At 40.0% G+C, this 18,512-nt stretch overlaps 2 protein-coding genes and 1 non-coding gene across 3 annotated transcripts; all 3 read right to left on the reverse strand.

Annotated features, from left to right (window-relative positions):
• Positions 1-77: 77 nt before the first annotated feature.
• On the reverse strand, positions 78-4,585 carry hmg20b (high mobility group 20B). Its single transcript, XM_046392012.1, has 9 exons — positions 4,499-4,585; positions 4,013-4,114; positions 3,351-3,551; positions 2,809-2,929; positions 2,592-2,644; positions 2,440-2,506; positions 2,007-2,222; positions 1,612-1,744; positions 78-710 (listed from the first exon to the last, which is right to left on the reverse strand). The coding sequence occupies exons 2-9, from the start codon at positions 4,091-4,093 to the stop codon at positions 698-700; spliced, it is 885 nt and encodes a 294-aa protein (XP_046247968.1). The 5' UTR covers positions 4,094-4,114; positions 4,499-4,585; the 3' UTR covers positions 78-697.
• Positions 4,586-7,003: 2,418 nt separating this feature from the next.
• Positions 7,004-13,772, reverse strand: LOC124060653 (elongation factor 2-like). Its single transcript, XM_046391865.1, has 13 exons — positions 13,620-13,772; positions 11,911-12,125; positions 11,370-11,551; positions 10,841-11,052; positions 10,467-10,645; positions 10,144-10,249; positions 9,635-9,887; positions 9,278-9,473; positions 8,793-9,159; positions 8,286-8,639; positions 7,960-8,142; positions 7,596-7,728; positions 7,004-7,372 (listed from the first exon to the last, which is right to left on the reverse strand). The coding sequence occupies exons 1-13, from the start codon at positions 13,620-13,622 to the stop codon at positions 7,179-7,181; spliced, it is 2,577 nt and encodes an 858-aa protein (XP_046247821.1). The 5' UTR covers positions 13,623-13,772; the 3' UTR covers positions 7,004-7,178.
• Positions 9,976-10,043, reverse strand: LOC124061275. The gene has a single exon (XR_006843721.1). It is a non-coding gene; the product is annotated as a small nucleolar RNA SNORD37 (small nucleolar RNA).
• Positions 13,773-18,512: the final 4,740 nt, after the last annotated feature.

Here is an 18,512-nt window from a genome sequence, read left to right on the forward strand (position 1 = left end):
CCTGCTGGTTCACGGCACCCACTGCATCCATACAATCTCTCCTTTAAATTGAGCTTTTTGCACAGAATCACGTTGGAAATATTTTCAGTACAGTTTAATGAACATTTCAGAAAATACAAATATACCTCACAAATATATAATACTCTGACATGTGAAACTGTTTTTCCATTTAACTACCTGCATCTATCAGCGTAAATTCAAACACGTATAACCCAACATTTTATTTTCCCACTTTCTAGTTTTTTTCTCCATGCATTCTAAATAACACTACATGCACATTCCCCACCCACCAAATGCCAAATGGCATTTATTGTAAACTGAAAATAATTGAGCTTGTCATTTTGGACAGGTCATCAGCCTGCAGTAACTGCTGATATACACAATAGGGTAATGGTGAGTCCAAATTTACTTAACTGAAGCAGTTCAGAAGATAAAATGAAGTTCCTGAAGAGTAAAAACCCTAAACGCTGCCACAAAGATTTACAATCACAAACACGCATGTGCATGAATACATATTCATAGAGAAGAGGCATGTAGACATGGGCTGTGTGTGTGTTCATTTGAAGTGTTTGTACCGTTGCCTTTACTACCCTTAAGATATCCACATGCTCTGCTGAATGGCACTGACGTACCACCCAAGCCTGTTGTGCGCCCCCCTCTGGTGCAGGAATGAAAGGGTTTCCCATCTGAAGTCCTCTCATAACTTCTCACTGACAATGAATTAAAGCATGAAGTTAGGGGAAAAAGTATTTGAAAAATCTAAATTAAATCAATGGGAAATCATGTAAGACTATAGTCTAATAATAATGTGGATAATTACATCAACCAAAACATATCCCAGCATCATATAGAAGGAAATTTCTGATTCCGAAGCAAGATGCAGTTTTACAGATTTGATCAGATTTGGCAAAATTAATTATGATTGTCAGCAAATTTTCTTTCTCTAACAGCTACTTAGGGGTCATTCTGACAGGGTTATCATCACCTACTGTATGCTGTAAGATTCTCTTGTCTAATATATCCATGTGTGACATGCCTATTGTATTAGCTTTTTCTTTAAAAAGAAACAGGTAGCATTTTACAACAACGGACATTATGTTTAGGCAGTTGACGGAGTTCAGTGACTAGCTTGCACCTTTCATATGAGCAAACTTCACAAAAGAGCAACCTCGGTTTCAGATAGGAATAAGAAGATGTTCTTGCGTGAAAAAGCGGAGAGGGTCAACACACTGGGTTACGGCGCCCAGTCTTGTTTTTCTATATATATGTTTTTACCCTACCAGGTTGTGTTCGAGAGATGGGAGGACCAACAGCGGATTTTTAAAGGCTGATATAATAATGTTACACTGTAGCAAAAACAAAAAACAAAGGTAGTCTGAAATTAACTGATTCTCAGACATACCGTAGAAATACCTAACTACATGAATAAATAAACCTTCATCATTGAACATCAAAAATCCAGGTGGGAGTGATTTTTTTAAACCAGTGATTCCAGCTAAGAGGTTATCTGGTGGAGGCTGCACAGCCATCGGCCATTATTGGAAATAAGTTTCACTGATACCAACAGTTTGTGAAACATCCTATCCGTGTTAGTCTGCCTTTATTAGTTACCTGTCCAGATGAGAGAGGACTTCGCAGAGCTGGGTGAGCAGGGCACGATGCTTGTGAGGGTTTCCTTCCAGGACTCCACTGAGACGAGTTAGATATGAGTCCAGGTTCCCAAGAGATGCTGTTTCACCCGTACCTGTTCAGAAAAGACTCAGAAGAATTACATCCACACATCCACGCAAGGTGAAACATCATGGAATGTAAGCACTGATATGGCAATCCGTTCTAAGAAGAACTGGTGTTACTGAGAGCAGTAATAAATGCTGACTGTTGTTAAGGCCCAGTGGTTTTCAAAGTGGGGTTGAGCATGAAAATATAACCTTACAGCAAGAGATTTATCGGGACTCCACTAGTTCCACATTTCTTCTCAAACTACCCACAGATAAGTGACTGCTGACCTGGCAGGGGGACTGATGACAGACTGTTGACCAGCGTGTGTTTAACAGCCAGCAAATGTTGGTGAAGCGCCTGGGTTCGCTTCTCGTCCAGACCCAGTTCAGCTTCCAGACGCTCTTTGGCGTTGTACATGTCCTTAATGTGGCGCTGAAGCACTGCATTCTGCTCCTCAAACTCAATGTTGGCCTTACGAAGCCGTCGCAACTCGGCTTCTCGTGCTGAAACGATAAGGAGGGAAATGAAACGGGATTTGATAAATGAGTGAGATTATGTTTCACATGAAGTATTTATTGCCAGATGGAGCTTTCTTTGCAGTTTCAGGAGATCTGTGAAAATATCCTGCACAATTTTTTCTAAGCTGTAGCACCCAGTGTTGATAAAGTGAGGTTATGATACTTCAGAATGAGCATTTCCTGTTTTCAGTTCTTGTGTTACCTTTGTTCTGATCAAGGAACTCCTCTGTGAAGATAGGTATGTCGAATCTGCTCGAGAGGTCAGAAGCCTAAAGAACATCATCAGACATCTTAGCTGTATGTGAAAATAACAATGAAAAACATACAGTGACAAGATATAAGTGTGTCGCGTACCTTTGATAAAGATGACTCTGAACTGGTGCTGGTGATGACAGATGGAGTGTCTTCTAAAAGAAAAAAACATGTATATGCATATTACAGCTCACATGACACAGTGATGAGTAGTAAATATACAGCATCTTGCTATATGCCCTGGAGATGTGTTGGTTATTCTTAAAAAATAGTAGTTATCAACCTGGCATATATTACATAAGCAAAGATCAGCCGTCACCTTTCTTGATTCTCTTGTCTTGTATCTTAGCACTGGTGATTTGATAGGCTTCAGTCTGCTGATATTCCTTCAATTCCTGCGCATACTGCATCTTCTCCCGCTCTGCCTCATCCAGGTAGCGCTGTCAGGACACACATAAGGTCGTGCTGCTTTACTGAGGGAAAAACTCTGTCTTGTAACGGACATGTGCTTGATCATTTGTTTTTTGTAAACCTATAATGTAGTTCATTTTATCATAAGGAAATCTGCTGGCATGCACATTTCAAAAGCAACCATGAAGAACATCACTGATGAGAAGTATCTTTATGAAAGTAAACAAGACAGATGATAACGACACAGCAGCAAAACTCAAATACAGGGATGACACCTGTAATTCTGTTCTTGACTGTGGTTTCTGTGTGCCAGTGTGGATACCAACCAGCTGGCCCAGCAATAAAGCATCATTAAATATCATTACAGTATTCACAGTAATGTGTGGTATTAAATATATTATGTTAAACAATACATATAAACGTGCATCCCTGCAAAATTTGAATAACTACCTGTTTGTCATTCTGGGCTAACCGTGTCCACTCTGCTCCAAGTCTCTTCGTGATTTCTGGGAAAGGTAAGTCAGGGTATTTGGCCCGCATATGTTCTCGACGTTCGTTCAGGAAGCGGACATATCCTGTCACCGGTGCCTTGGGGCCATTCGGTAGCACCTTCTTTCTTTTCTTCCCCTTCGGCCAGCCTCTCTTCTTTGGCTGCGGAGAGTGGGAACAACACTCTCATGAAGGCAGGAGTCACTCACCTGTGCAACACCTCTCGCTCAGTGGAAAACAACAGACAGACAGGATGCAACTCACTATGATTTTCTATTTCAATTAACATTCATATTATTTTTTTTAATTATTCATTTGGTCAGCAAAATGTCACCTAATAGGCAATGGGGAATGGGTCTTGTCCAACTGAAACTCAAAGAAATTCAGTTTACCATCATAGATAAATTATAACATTATAATCTTTACGAAGGTAAGACTTATTGCAAGCTTGTTGCATTAACGTTAACAACTTTTAGCCATCTAAAAACACAAAACAAAAACCAGATTAATTCCTTACACAAAATGGTCAACCAAATCTCTGACTGCTAAACTGATTAGTCTTAGTCCTTCCAACTAAGGAGGCAAAAATCCTGTTGACCCTTGTCGGATGTAGCGGTGCTCACCTCCTCTTGCGGATGGTCTGCTGAATGTGAAGGTTTGGGGTGCTGTGAAGCATCACTCTGCTCTTGTTTGATCCCTCCCATGATCTTCGTCCGTGCAGTTGACTGTGCAAGTGTTAAATCCGTTAGGGTTATGATGTAGGAAGACGACGGTGTAAAATAACACGAAAGGCGACGTAAAAACAAAAGTAAACACAGCAACAGTAAATTTCAGTATTGTCTTCCTTGTAAGACAAACCGCTTCTTCGGCTAACCGGACTGCTAGCAGTTCAGTGTTGCTAACTGTTCGCACTGTGCAGTTCACACACACAACGGCCAACATCCAGCCTAAAAGATTATCCGACCCGCTCACTCTTAACGAGAAAAAAATAAATACAGCAAAATATGAGTCTGTGCACACAATAATATTTCCCCCCTTGGCATAATGTTTTTATTGATTTATTTGTACTTTTTTTTTTTTTTTTTTTAGAAAAACGTATTCTAACTCACCCGATAACGACTTCCTCGGTCAAACAGGAAGAGAAGCCTGTCTATCACCTGATTGGTCTGCACGGAGAGTCGTGATTGGTTGACTGGATATCCCACCCACTCCGCTGTTAGGAGACTTGTCCGTGAAGTATCTCCAAATTTTACTTTAGTACAGCACTTGAGTAAATGTTAAATTATTACTTATACCTCTCACTATCGTTAAGGAATTCTAACTATTTATATTACTGAAACTAGTTAAATAAACGAAAGAGCAGAACAGTGGCAGCACTGTTAATACTTTATCAATTCAATAAGGCGTGTATTAACAGTGCTCCATTTTATTTTCTTTCTTATTATTCATTACACGTAAGATACATAAGTACATGAGCACACATATGTAAGTAATCTCTATTCTACGTTTTGTTTTACAGTTGACTAATGTGTTCATGCATACTTTGTTTTGTTAGTAGAAATGGCCTTCATTTTGGTTCCGTAATGCAATGATGGCACGAATTTTCACACCGTAAAATGGCAGATAGAATATAGCTAGATAGATCGACATAAAATATAGCCACCAGAGAGCGATTTCAGATAGCCTCTGTCTATTTGGAAAGTTAGCGGTCATGAATGTTCGCTGCCCTCCATTGGTCGCAGAGAGGAACTGCAACGAAAATGGTTGTGGTAACCTTTACATTTCCGCAACTCAGAATTCATTTCAATTAGATCCAAACCTAGGAAAGAAAACACGAAAGCATATAGTCTACCAGTAGACCCTCATTGATCAAATTATTTTCTGCCAAGCCCTTTCAGAATAAAACTACTTTTTTGTCAGCAGCAATTTACAAAGGAATTCTGTGACTGTTGGCTTACAATCTTGTCTGAGTTGCTTTAAATACTCATGAAGTTCATGGTTTATTGCCTGGGATACACACTTTAATGCAAACTATAGCTCTCACATCATCAGGATTGAACTGGACCTGACAAGCTAAGTTGCAGGCAGAAACTCCACTAGCTTATTTGGTTGAAGGATAGAGCATGTCAAGTACAACTTAGAATGGTACATAATATCTGGGGTGCAGAGACCAATAGGAACCGACATGGTTATCTTCCTATTCTTTAAGGTTATGTTAAAAAAATGTAATTACTTAAACTTCTCACATTAAAATAATGTAATCACAATTCTCAATTTGAAGTCTCAATTTAAATGATGCTTGATATTAAATGATTTTGATGGTAACTGTGTTGACTTTGTAAGTTGTATGAAGAGCTGCAACCAACTATTTCCTCAATTAATTGTTTAAGAAGAAGAAGAAGAACCAACTTTATTGGCAGTATATATATTTTTAGTTGAACACACACGCAACACCCGGCAAATTACATGCAGTGAAACACACACAGGTGCAGTGGGCAGCATCAAGCGCCCGGGGAGCATATTGGGGGGTTAAGTGCCTTGCTCAAGGGCACATCAGCCGGCTAATGAAGGGGGGGGGGGGGGGGGGGGGGGGCATTTTATCGCATTAATCACTCCACCACACCCAAATTTTTCCTGCCCGTCCGGTGGGGGAATCAAACCGGTGACCCGCCGATCACAAGCTGCTTCTCCAACCTCTATCTAGGTCCTTCAAAAAGTATACAAGTATAAAAACAAAAAATTAAGACGGGCCTACTCACAACTGCAAATGTTTGAAATTTTAGCTTAAAACAATAAAGTCAATCTAACAAGTAATTCTGTTGATCTGCTCTTGAACTACTAAATGTTTCTTGCTCCATCTACCCAGTCACCTGGACTTCAGTATCTTTAAAAGGAATGGAAATACTTCTTAATCCACTACATCTGTTGTGGCCTGTATTTTGATATCCTATGCCACATGTCACACACAGTCAAACAGGTTTTGGCACTGGCATTGTTAACCCTGAAGTAGAAACAAACTTTAAGTAAGGAAGTGAGGCTGTTCTATCGGTGAGACCCATTGTCTGTAAACAAGTCATGTCCTCGTTCTGGCCATGGTATAAAAAAACACTGGGCACAATTCAACTTGCTCCTTTAGTACAAAAGTAATTCTTATACTGAAGACACAGCAGACTTTAGCCACTTTCCCCACACACTGTGCACCTTGGACATTAACTCACTCAATAAAAGCATCATTGTAAACTTTCTTATCAAATCTGAAGTATACAGCACATCTTTCTACCAATCATAAACATGACCGTAGAAAAGATTCTAAAGTGAAAAAGCTGGTGCCATAAAAACAAAAATGTAAATGAAGACTTAAGTCTGCAGCATAAATTAACCAGTAAGCAAGGCTACAAACATGGTCTCACTGCTTTAAATGATCTGAAAAGGCACCTCAGATCTGGCTCATTTATAATATAAAATTCAAGTGTTTGAGCACCTTGCCCTGTTACCTTTAAATGTAGCCACCACAGCACAGTAGAAGAAAGTGCTCATTTCCACATTTCCCATAAAAAAACAAAACAAAACAAAACAAAACAAAAAAAAAAAACTTAAGAACTCAACTCAAACCATTCAAGTTTTTATTTTCCTTTATTTATCGTTTACAATTTTTGTAGATGTTTATTCATTATTGTCAACCCTTTTGGCAAATAGTGCTCACTGTGTTCTGTACAGTCCGGTCCCACAAAGTAGACTTGATGTATTGAGAAGGGAGGAATGAGGCAAAACCATGTGGGGTCTCAGGCTTTACAATTTGTCCAGGTAGTTGTCCAAGGCTGGGACACCTTCCTTAAGACCCTTGCGTTTGCGCGTCTCCGTCACAACAATACCAGGCTTGCTTGTAGGGTCCATTGGGTCTCCAGGGAGAACCTGCCAGTGGTCGAACACACACTGTGGGAAGGCCTGACCACCAGTGTTGGAACGAAGGTCAGCTGTGAAACCTGGGAATGGACAGAGCAAAGTAGGTTTCAAAAATGTTCTGTCGAGCATCCATCACATCTGTGTGTGTGTGTGTTAGCTAGGCACTTTCACTGACATTATGCATTTAATGTTTGCTACTTGTCTTAACAAGCACAACAGATTTCAGACTGCCATTTAGATTGATTGCAGGACTGCCAACATCTGCATTACACTGGCAGCTCTCCTTGTTAAATCAGGACTTACCAAATGACTCCATGACAGGCAGGTAGGCCTTGGTAACACGCATGGGTGTTCCCGCCACACTGATCTCCTCAAACACGTGACCACGTCTCCTAGTTAACACACCGTAGATTCCACCCACTGCACTTGCAGGACACTGCAAAGTAGAAAGGCAATATTGATTCACAGGCAATACTCAAATTTGTTAAGAGACCGGCAACTCAATGACAGGATATTAACTTTGGTGAATGCCTCCCAAGTAAAAACACTGTTAACTTGGTCACTGTGACAAACATAAGCAAGGTTTAAAAGTAAAGGAATTATTCACAGGGCTCACCTCCACTCTGCAACTAGAAAAAGCAAAATACCAACCACATGTGACACTTACTTGGATCTCCACCAGATAAACAGGCTCCATCAATTTGGGTTCTGCTGTGAGTTCGCATGCGTAGAGAGCTCTGCGAGCTGTGGGAATGATCTGACCACCACCACGGTGAATGGCATCTGCATGAAGGGTCACATCATGGACGTCGAAGCGAATGGCACGCATGTTCTCTTCACAGAGGACACCCTAAAGACAACATTGAGACTTCAATTGTAGATGAAATGGATATCCAGTGATCACTGTGTGAAAGAACGCACAATGACTTAACATTATAGAAGATTCTACTAGAACCCCAGGATTGCAATGAAGAGTGAATCTGCCTCCCTTACCTCCTTGACTGCCCACTGGAAACCAGCCACAACACTGTCTTTGATCTCATTGAGGTACTGCACTCCCTTGGTAACATCCACCAACAGGTTGGGGCCATTTCCATCAGGTCCAAAGCACCAAATCTTTCTGGCCTCGGTGACATCCCACTCGAACTTTTCAGCCAGGTAGCGGGCACGGGCTTTGAGCTCCTGGCGAGCACTAACATCACCCTTCTCAATGTCTTCTGCCAGGCCATCTTCGAAGGGACGAGCCTTCATGAACAGACGGTTGTGCTTGTTGGGTGACTTTGACAGACACATAACGCTTGATTCTGCGCTGACAGTCTCTCTGTAGGACACCACTGGATCAGATTTCTAAAAAGTAAAATACATGTTAATACATAAATGTTCACCTGAGGGGATAACATCAAAATGACACTAAATGAGTGATTATGTGATCCTTTAGCTCATTAGTACAAACTGATGATTTACTGAATTCAAGTTGACTCAAATTTTGCTTTTAATCACCTTGAGTGGAATGCAAGCATGATCCTCCTCCAGATCCTTCAGACAAATCTCCAGATGTAGCTCTCCAGCACCAGCAACGATATGTTCTCCAGACTCCTCAATGATACACTGCACCATAGGATCAGACTTTGACAGACGCTTCAAACCTTCCACCAGCTTGGGCAGATCAGCAGGGTTTTTGGCCTCCACAGCAACTCTCACCACAGGGCTGACACTGAACTTCATCACTCTCATGTTGTGTGCATGTTCGAAGGTGGTGATGGTTCCAGTTTTGACAAGGAACTGGTCCACTCCAACCAGACCCACGATGTTGCCACATGGCACATCTTCAATGGGCTCAACGTAACGACCCATCATCAAAATGGTCCTAACAAAGAACAACGTGCAAACTTAAAATGTGACTGATATCCACCAAACTGACTTCACATAACTGAAAACCAATAAATATCTATTAAGTGCTCGACAAGCCAGATGTTGAAACCAACCTCTGAATCGGCTTCAAGTAGAGGTCCTCCTTCTTTCCAGGGACATAGTTTGGTCCCATAATGCGTACTTTCAGGCCAGTGGAGACGCTCCCAGAGAAGACACGACCAAATGCATAGAAGCGACCTTTGTCACTGGTGGGGACCATCTTTGAAATGTACACCATCAGGGGAGCCTTGGGGTCACAGTTCTTAATACCTGATTGATAATACAAACAAAGAAACCCCCACGACAATCAATACGAGCCACATCTACTTGACTGCCCTCCCAAAGTCTCAGCATAAGCAGTCACTGAAATTATACATGTGCTGTATATGTGTAAACTTTATATTCCTGCAAGAGTTAAGTAAACTTCATACCCATGGCAGCCTCATCATCTCCAGGTCCTTCATACAGCAGCTCGCAGCGGTACTTCTGGGCAGTGACGGGGGAAGGCAGATGGATGGTGATCATTTGCAGAAGAGCCTCTCCAGCAGGAAGCCAGCGACGCATCACAGCCTTCAGGAGAGGCTTGCCCTCTTTGTCCTTGTCCTCAGCATCCAACTTGATATCCAGCTTCTGGATCAGTTTGGCAGTTTCCTCTTTGTTGAAGTTCATGATGGCAGCAAACACCTAAAAGCAAGTTAATCTGAATCAGTAGACTGCAAATCAAGGATGTTCAAAGTCTGGGTGGGTGACAGCCCCACTGCTTCTGTGCCCTGCTCAGACAGAATGTTATCATCACTGGTAAGTCAGGTCAAAGTGAAGAATGTTTAAGTCATCACTAGCAGGCACACAATGAAATTTACAAAATGTTATTCTTTGTATAATGTTGATATATTTTGTACATGCACTAGATCCCAGCAATATCAAAATTAAGTCTAGTTACCTTGAAGATGGGGTCTAGGATAAGAGCAACAAAGGTGCGGGTATATTTGGAGCCATCAGCTGCAGTAGCAGTCTTGACGAACTTTCCACCGACTGAGTCGAAGTATCTAAAACAATAACAAGACAAAGGTCAGCAAAACCACTGCAAAAGGCCACAATACTGTTAAGATTATTTATAAAAAAAAAAATCAAAATCAAAAAAATCAAAAATGAAAGAAGTCATTTTAGGTGCTTCTGTCCCTCTAGCATAAGTTACCTCTCAACTACCCAGCCTTGCTCACCAATCACACACACTCAATTTGGCATCCAAGCTTTCAGACTCACCTGTCACCCCACAGCTTCTTCATCATGTCTTCCACCTTCTTGCAGTGCTCAGCTGGTGTCAACTGGCTGTTTCCCTTGGCAGCAAACTTGGCTGCATACATTTCGGCAAACTGCTTCAGGGTGAAAGCCCAGCCATGGAGTCCAGAGCCAAAGCCAACTGTACCAACGACTGGATCAACCTAAAAATTGATGACACCACACATCAGAATATTAGTGAATTTTAAGATTTTTTTATTTCTCCCCACTACAATCTTTAATTTTGTTATGTTGACAACTGATAACAATTTTACTTTGACAAGATATTTCTGTATTGTGTGTCCAATGTGTTGTGCTTAAACAACAACTCATACAAAAAAGTTCAGACAGACACTCACCATGAGGTTGCCCATTGGTCCATTTTCATCTTCTCCATAAGTGGAGATGATGACATTGACTGTCTCAACAATACGCTGGAAAGTCTGGTAAAGGTCTTCAGGTTCAAGCTGCAACTCCAGCAAGGCACGGTCCATCTTGTTCATCATCAGGACTGGCTTGATACGCTCACCAATGGCCTGACGGAGCACAGTCTCAGTTTGTACACAAACACCTGGCACGGACACACAATGAGAAAAGTCAGTCCACAGGAAATCAGATTAAGAGTTTAATTTCACACATGTAGTATATATGAACACTGCTATTTTTATTTACTAGACAAACTGGGTGTCGGATTATATTGTAGCACATGTATATCTTAATACGAGCAAATCTGTATACAAGTGAAATTTCCAACAAAAACATTTTCACCTACTTTTATAGTCCATACATAATTAAACAGAATCATTTTATTTTTACATTTTATATGCATCAGATAAAAAGTTGCAATTGGCACTGGTGTTGCTGAGGATTGTTCAGCTATGTCCTTACCAGACACGCAGTCTACCACAACCAGGGCTCCATCGGTGACACGCAGAGCAGCAGTAACTTCAGAGGAGAAGTCAACGTGTCCTGGTGAGTCAATCAGGTTGATCAAGAAACCAGCACCATCCTTTGCCTGCTTAATGAAGGCCAAGTCATTTTCACTCAGCTCGTAGAACAGGGAGATGGCGCTGCAAGTCAAGACAAGTCATTAGGCAAGTCAGATGTGAAATGTAGGAATTTAAATGGCATCACACTTTGTGTTCAGTGTAATATGTAACATCAAATTTACATGTTATTCAAGTGCAAAAGAGTAATGATTGATTGAAACAATAAGGCCATCAACAAAAATTGTTAACTGTCAATTAACAGTACCATAGCTGACAACATAAATATCAAATTTGGAAAACAGACAGTAGAGCTATTAGTGAATTGACTATATATTGATCTTTTTGTGTAAAAATGGCAGAGCATTTTTTTCACATGCATGTCCACACCACCTTTAATGTAATTACTCTACTTATTAGCATATTTCAGTCAAGACACTTACGTAGACTTGATGGTGATGCAACGTTCCTGCTCATCTTTCCGTGTGTCTGTGAAACGGGTCTCTCCAGCACGAGCCGAGGCAATGATGCCAGCCTTTGACACAAGCGAGTCTGTCAGGGTTGACTTTCCGTGGTCTACGTGCGCAATCACGGACATGTTACGGATGTTGGCCTTCTTGTCCATGATGGCACGGATCTGGTCGACGGTAAAGTTCACCTAAGGAGGAAAAATCAATTTAGAACATTCACATAGAGACGGAAATCAACACAAAAGCACACAGACTGAAAAGGAGCATTTTTTAAAGAAAACCCTGCCCATGTATCTACTCATGCCAAGTTACAGCCACTGATGTTCATGACTCTATACATTTCTGTACACAACTGTCATTAATGAACAACACTAACACAAACTACTCCCACAACATATTAAAAATGCCACCAACTTAACGTGTTTGGTGCTTCCACCCCGAGCTCGAGATCTTTCATAGTTGACATCGCAAAATGGCAGTTTGTTAGGTTTAATGTTTGCACCAACACCAAGGGGTCAGGCTTCGGCAGCAAAAAATACATGTGGTTTTTTTTTTTTTTTTTTGAAAAAACTGATTAGATTAAGGAAAAGATCATAATTCAGTTACTGTAAATATATTCATTATGTACTGACTAGTGAACAACATGCAGCAGACAAGGTTAGGGTGGATGGGGGAGACCAACACAGCACTTTCTGGAGACCTGATTTTGATAACCCTGGAGCAAAGCTATGGTCAACACTAAACGTGATTATTGTCCTTTAGATTATTCGTTAACAACAATCTACCGTATCTATGACCAATCACATCACGATCTTTGGAATACTAATTAGGTAGATAACGTGTTGTGCCAGGAACAATGACACAACCGTAGCTCCAGGGCGTTGGGTGTCCGCCATCAACATCACCACAGTGGTGACGTTACTGTTATCTACATTTAGCCGATTCTCTTTAACAGCTACATGTGGCGTCTGTCAATCTATCCACTGAATAATAATGATGACCAAGTTGTCAATGTCATCAGTAAATCTTTAATAAACACGAATTCAATCAAGCAATACCCGGCATAATGTGTCGGCACAAACGGGCCACGTGTACAGACTTTGATACTATGCTAAATGCTAACACTGGCTTGATATTCAACTCGCCGGCCAGGCCCGGAACGAGATATGCCGGCTATAATTCCTCCGACTCGTTGAAACTTTCAAGATGAGTCTACCCCACCGAAGACAACATATGTGAAAACACTCGTCTGTCCTAACACAGTACGTTCATATCGGCAATGACAAAATTGTTCATGTGAGAACAGTCAACGATGGAGCAAAAAGCAGCCGCAGTAAAAGTTAGCTAACAACGCAACACCGTAATGTCACCCAGCCATTTCCATTTTTAAATCGACGTCAGTCGGCATTTAACCACTTAAAACTGCCACAAATATTTCAATATAAATAAACAACCAAAGAACTTCGTAAATCCGTTTCGCACTATTTTACACTCTCATTAGGGATAGCGGTATAGATGACAGAAATGGCTGCCATTTTGATCAAAAGCATAACCCATATAACTGTCATGTATGTAGCATAGCGCCGTAAAAATCATGGCTGATAAAATATTAATACTGTCACTAAAGACCCCTTGTATTCTCGACTACTCATATATTACTCTAGGAAATGTGATAAACTCACCATTTTGACGGATGGTTTTGGATTCGCTTTAGCGGCGAAAAGAGACAGAAAATTTTACGCTGCCCACCTCACGAGGGCATAGGCAGGGAAGAGGCCGCTGACGTCAGAAAACAGCGCTTTATAAGACGTGCGTCATGCTCGTGCGTCCGCACGCACTGATATTACGCATGGGGCTCAGAATGTCTTTTTCAGTGTTTCTGACAGATCAAGCAACTTTTGCTGTTTATGCCCACGAACGCAAGTTTATCTCAAAACTTGCTTATGGATTAAAACTCAAAGGTTTCATCATCACTTAAGACTTTGTTTATTGTTGCCACGAAAATCTTTAACAGCACTAAATCTGTTTATGGGAATTACACTCTAAATCCTCCTGTATAGGATTGTGTAAACACATGGACTCTTTAAGGATACCACAAGGAATTTGTAAATCCACCGATGATGCCTGCAATAGCTTTGGAACATGTTGTTTTCATTTTTTTTTTCAATAATATAATTCATAAATTAAGAGGGAATTTTCAGGTTTCTTTTGGTGTGTATCCTTTGCTTCAGTAACAAAGAGAAAAGAATAGCCAGGAATAGCAGCCAAATCCATTTTCACACATCACTGACAGAATAAGTATTTCTCTAATATTTCAATCTTACAATTATTGATTAGGTAGATAGATAGATAGATATACTTTATTGATCCCAGGCTGGGAATTTACAGTGCAGCAGCAGCATTTAGCATTTTGATGATGCCATGAAAGAAAAAAAGAATAACCTATACATGTTAAAATAGCAATAAACAAAGCAATATAAAAATGTATATACAACAAATAAGCAGTGTTGAATGTTGTGCAAAATAAAATACAATTTAAGATGCAGCGACCAGAGTTTTAGCTGCTGTTATATAGTGTGATGGCATGTGGCAGGAAAGATTTCCTGCATCTGCCCCTTCGACAGTGGAGCTGGTGGAGAAGGTGCTCTGCTGTTTGTCTACTGTGTGATGGAGAGGGTGCTGATCATTGTCCATGATGAATAACAGTTTATTCAGCGTTCTCCTCTCCACCACGGTCTCAAAAGACTCCAGCCTGAGATCAAGTACAGAGCTGGCTGTCTTGATGATCTTATCAATTCTGTTAGTGTTGCTGACTCTGATGCTGCTGCCCCAACACAACAGCAAAGAAAATGGCGCTTGCAACAACAGACTGGTAAAAGATCTCCAGTATCCTGCTGCACACGTTGAAGGATCTCAGCTTTCTCAGGAAATACTGTCTGCTCATCTCCTTCTTGGACACAGCCTCGGTATTAGGCTATAACAACACTGTCTTAAGTCAGACTTCAACAAATTGCCTGATTTCAGTTTATACAGCACTTGCATTCACATCAGCTGTGATGTTATCATTTTTAAAAATAGATTCAAGTTGTATGTTAGAAGTGAAAAAAAAATTAAAAACAGCAGAAATGTTTCTCCTTTGACATAGTAATTGTCAGAAGACTTGAACCCTGAAATTCAAGCAGTTCGTCAAGGAAAATAACAGTAAAATAACAAAGAAAGAAATGCCACTAAGCCCAGTTAGTGGCATTTTTTAAAAAAAATCCTGCCTTACCCACATAATTTGTACATTTGGACATCTCTGTGCAATACTGCTTTTAAAAGCACTTACTGGGAAATCTTGTTGTGTAACATTTATTAGTTTACTTACAAATGTCACTAAATCTAATCATAAATTAGCTATTAATTAAGCATTTATTTTTGTCATAGGTTGCTGTATCTGATCATTTTTGTATTTTTTAGACCTTTCAGTGAAATAAATGCAAAAATAACTAATACAAAAACAAATAAACTAATGAAATGAGTTGTGTTACATTCCATCAATGCATTTTAATTGCATTTGTATTTATAATTATTGATTTATAAAATGCACTTAATGAAGCAGCACAGTGGCTAAATGGTTAGCACTGTCACCTCACAGCAAGAAGGTAGTTGGTTAGTTCCAATTGGTCAGTTTGGTTCAAGGTCTTCATGTGTGGAGTTTGCATGTTCTCCTGTGATTGCAAGAGTTCCTTCTGGGTGTTCTGGCTTCCTCCACCATTTAGAAACAACAACAACAACAACACTCTCTACTACTACTACTACTACTTCTTCTGAATTACAGTCAATTATTTCACATCATGTTGTCTTCAATTATTCCAGCAGATGGTGCCCCAGTTTCACTTCCAGAAACTCCTGCTTTCAGCACTCCAGTCCCATCAAACACAGTTAATACACAAGTGTTTAATCAAGTTGATAATTTCACCCTATACTGAGTGCTGCAGTGATTGTGTTGCACTCACAGAGATGCTTAAGACAATAAGAGAAGGTTAATTTTATCTTCCTTCATGAGTTCTGTTGATGTGATCAGTCTTATTTATGTCTTCTCAGATCAGGCTGGAACTGGTGCATCATTAGTCTCCAAATTAACCTAACTGAAAGACAAATTTATTCTTCTACATTTTTCTTTTGATCTAATTGAACCTTGTTTGTCTTATAAACAAAGCTTTCTTTAACTGTGTAGATCACATGTGCAGAGACACAAAGTACAGGGGGGTGAACAACAAAGATTTGTGAGTGCTAACAGTTTGGTTTGAATACAGTCAGGAAAAATAGGCTGCAGTGTATGGAGTATGTGTGATGCCCACTAATGTGAGATCACATTTGTGTGATATTTTGTTACTTTTCTAATTATACATTGTCAGTGTGCTTGTAATATTGCTATATCCATGTCCTGACAATAGGTGGCAGCATGAGACTTTAACCAAAGGCTATAGCTGCAGGTGCACGAGTTTCCCGTTTCCTGTGAGTACCTGGATGTCTCATTTCAGGTTAGTAAGGTGTACAAAAACAACATGAATGCCAGTCTTGAGCATCAGCACACCAATTGAACTTTTTTAGTTTTGAGCAGGAACCATTTTTAGATGATTGTAAAAGCCATGGTGTGAAAAGAGAAGAGTAAAAAGTTGGGTGGCGGTGGTGCTAATTTGCTAGTTGATATTAGTTAGCTCTTGTAACTTCCTGTATATCGTGCTTTAACATGTGTATACACAGCTGATAAAGGGAAAAAGAAAATTAAGTGTGTTTCAATTGGTTTTGTGCGACTAAACTAAATGCAAAACATACTGTTCTGTTTTTTTTAGTTTTGTCAGAAGATAGGGCTGTGAGAAACACTAAAGGAAACATCATTTACCAACTGAAAACAAAAGTCCAGTTCCTTGAGTGCAGGTCAGTCTTCATAAGTAGCTGCTAAACCATTTTGCATAGCGAATTTATTCATTTAAGTGATAGTGAGAGTATATCAGCAAGTAACGACAAGTAAATACGGGTACCCGGTCAGAATCCCTAACTCAAGGACGTACAGAGAGTAAACGAGGAAAAAGAAAAGACACTGGAGGTTCACAGAAAGAACCAGAATCTCTGATGAGTGCTGAGTTTGGTAAGCCTTAAGGCTGAACTTAACACAAACACACAAGCACATGCCTTCAGTCAGTGTATCTTCATGACCAGTAAGATATACTGCCTGAGGTGAATAACTATGTGGTTAAACTTGTGTGAGGAATGTGAATAAACACAGAGGATCCTTTGATCATACTCAGGTGAATAATGCAGGACAAAAGTTTTCTTTGCTTTCTGTCTGAACACAACAAGTCTTGCTTGGTAGCTTCAAGCTAGATGGGCGCATTTCAGAAACCATGCTTTATTTGGCATACAGTGGTTCTGTTCACTAATTATTATGCTGTTAACTCTTTTTTTTTTGAAAAGGCAGAAGTTTCTTAGAATGACACCATTTCCATTAACTTTTAATACAGTACATCAAAATATGCATCAAAATATGTTACTGGAAACACAGCTCGTGAACAATTTAAAGAAACTTATATTTCTGTTGTTCTGTTGGTACAAACCTATGAACCATCTGTGGTTGTTACCAGCAGTCAAGGCTGCATGCAGTGGAAATTTTCATTGCCATAGAAAATACAGTATACGTGCATAATACCAATACACAATACCAATGCATGAAGAATGTCCTTGACCAAAGTGCTGCTTATAAGTCAGTAGTGATGAATTAAATTGCCTCTACTTTCCTCTGAAAAAGTTTCTCAAATTTAACACTAAAATCTTCCACACATTTAATTATTGATAAAAAACATAACTTTTTGGCAGAAGAAATTATTTGTTATTATTATGTCTAAGATTTCTTTGACAGATGCAGTTTTATATTTGAATGTTGAAAGTCAGCTGTGACTTCGTGGCACGGATGGATTGAGGAGTCAGTCACAAGAAGTCATAACATGATTCAGTCTTTATTTCTGCAGGGGGTAAACAACAAGCAGAACATTATTGTGTATTTATGTAAAGGCATTCACTGTATTCATCTCCATCTCAATTCACATGATAGACTGACCGCTATGTGATGAATTGCATGGACTAATGTCACAAAAGTGCTCCTTAAAAAGCATGAAATTATTCCAGAAGAGATATTCAGAGAGGAGACTGGGGTATAATTAGAAAACAATTAGGCCTAAGATAGATACAGACACACATGCATGCCCAAAAACACAAACGTGGTTATTTAATCAAATTTGACAATATTAATGATCTGTGAGAACAGGAAGTAAAATGTGTAAAATTTTGTCATTTAACGCCATTACACCTGATCCGCTTGCCCAGTGTTGTGCTGCAGCTCTCAGCGTGCCGTCATATCCTAAAACACTCACACTGGGTGATTGACAGGGAGAAGTGGCAGGCTGCTCAGCCTGAGTAATTGACTATGGATTGAAATGACACCAAACTTTAACAGGGATGATGTGATTTCTTCCACAGTAACCATCCCTGGGAATGCGTCATGTGAAAATTCAAAGTTGTTGTGCTTGGTTTAA

This window comes from Scatophagus argus, chromosome 6 (assembly GCF_020382885.2).
Source record: "Scatophagus argus isolate fScaArg1 chromosome 6, fScaArg1.pri, whole genome shotgun sequence".
NCBI classification, from domain to species: Eukaryota; Metazoa; Chordata; class Actinopteri; family Scatophagidae; genus Scatophagus; species Scatophagus argus.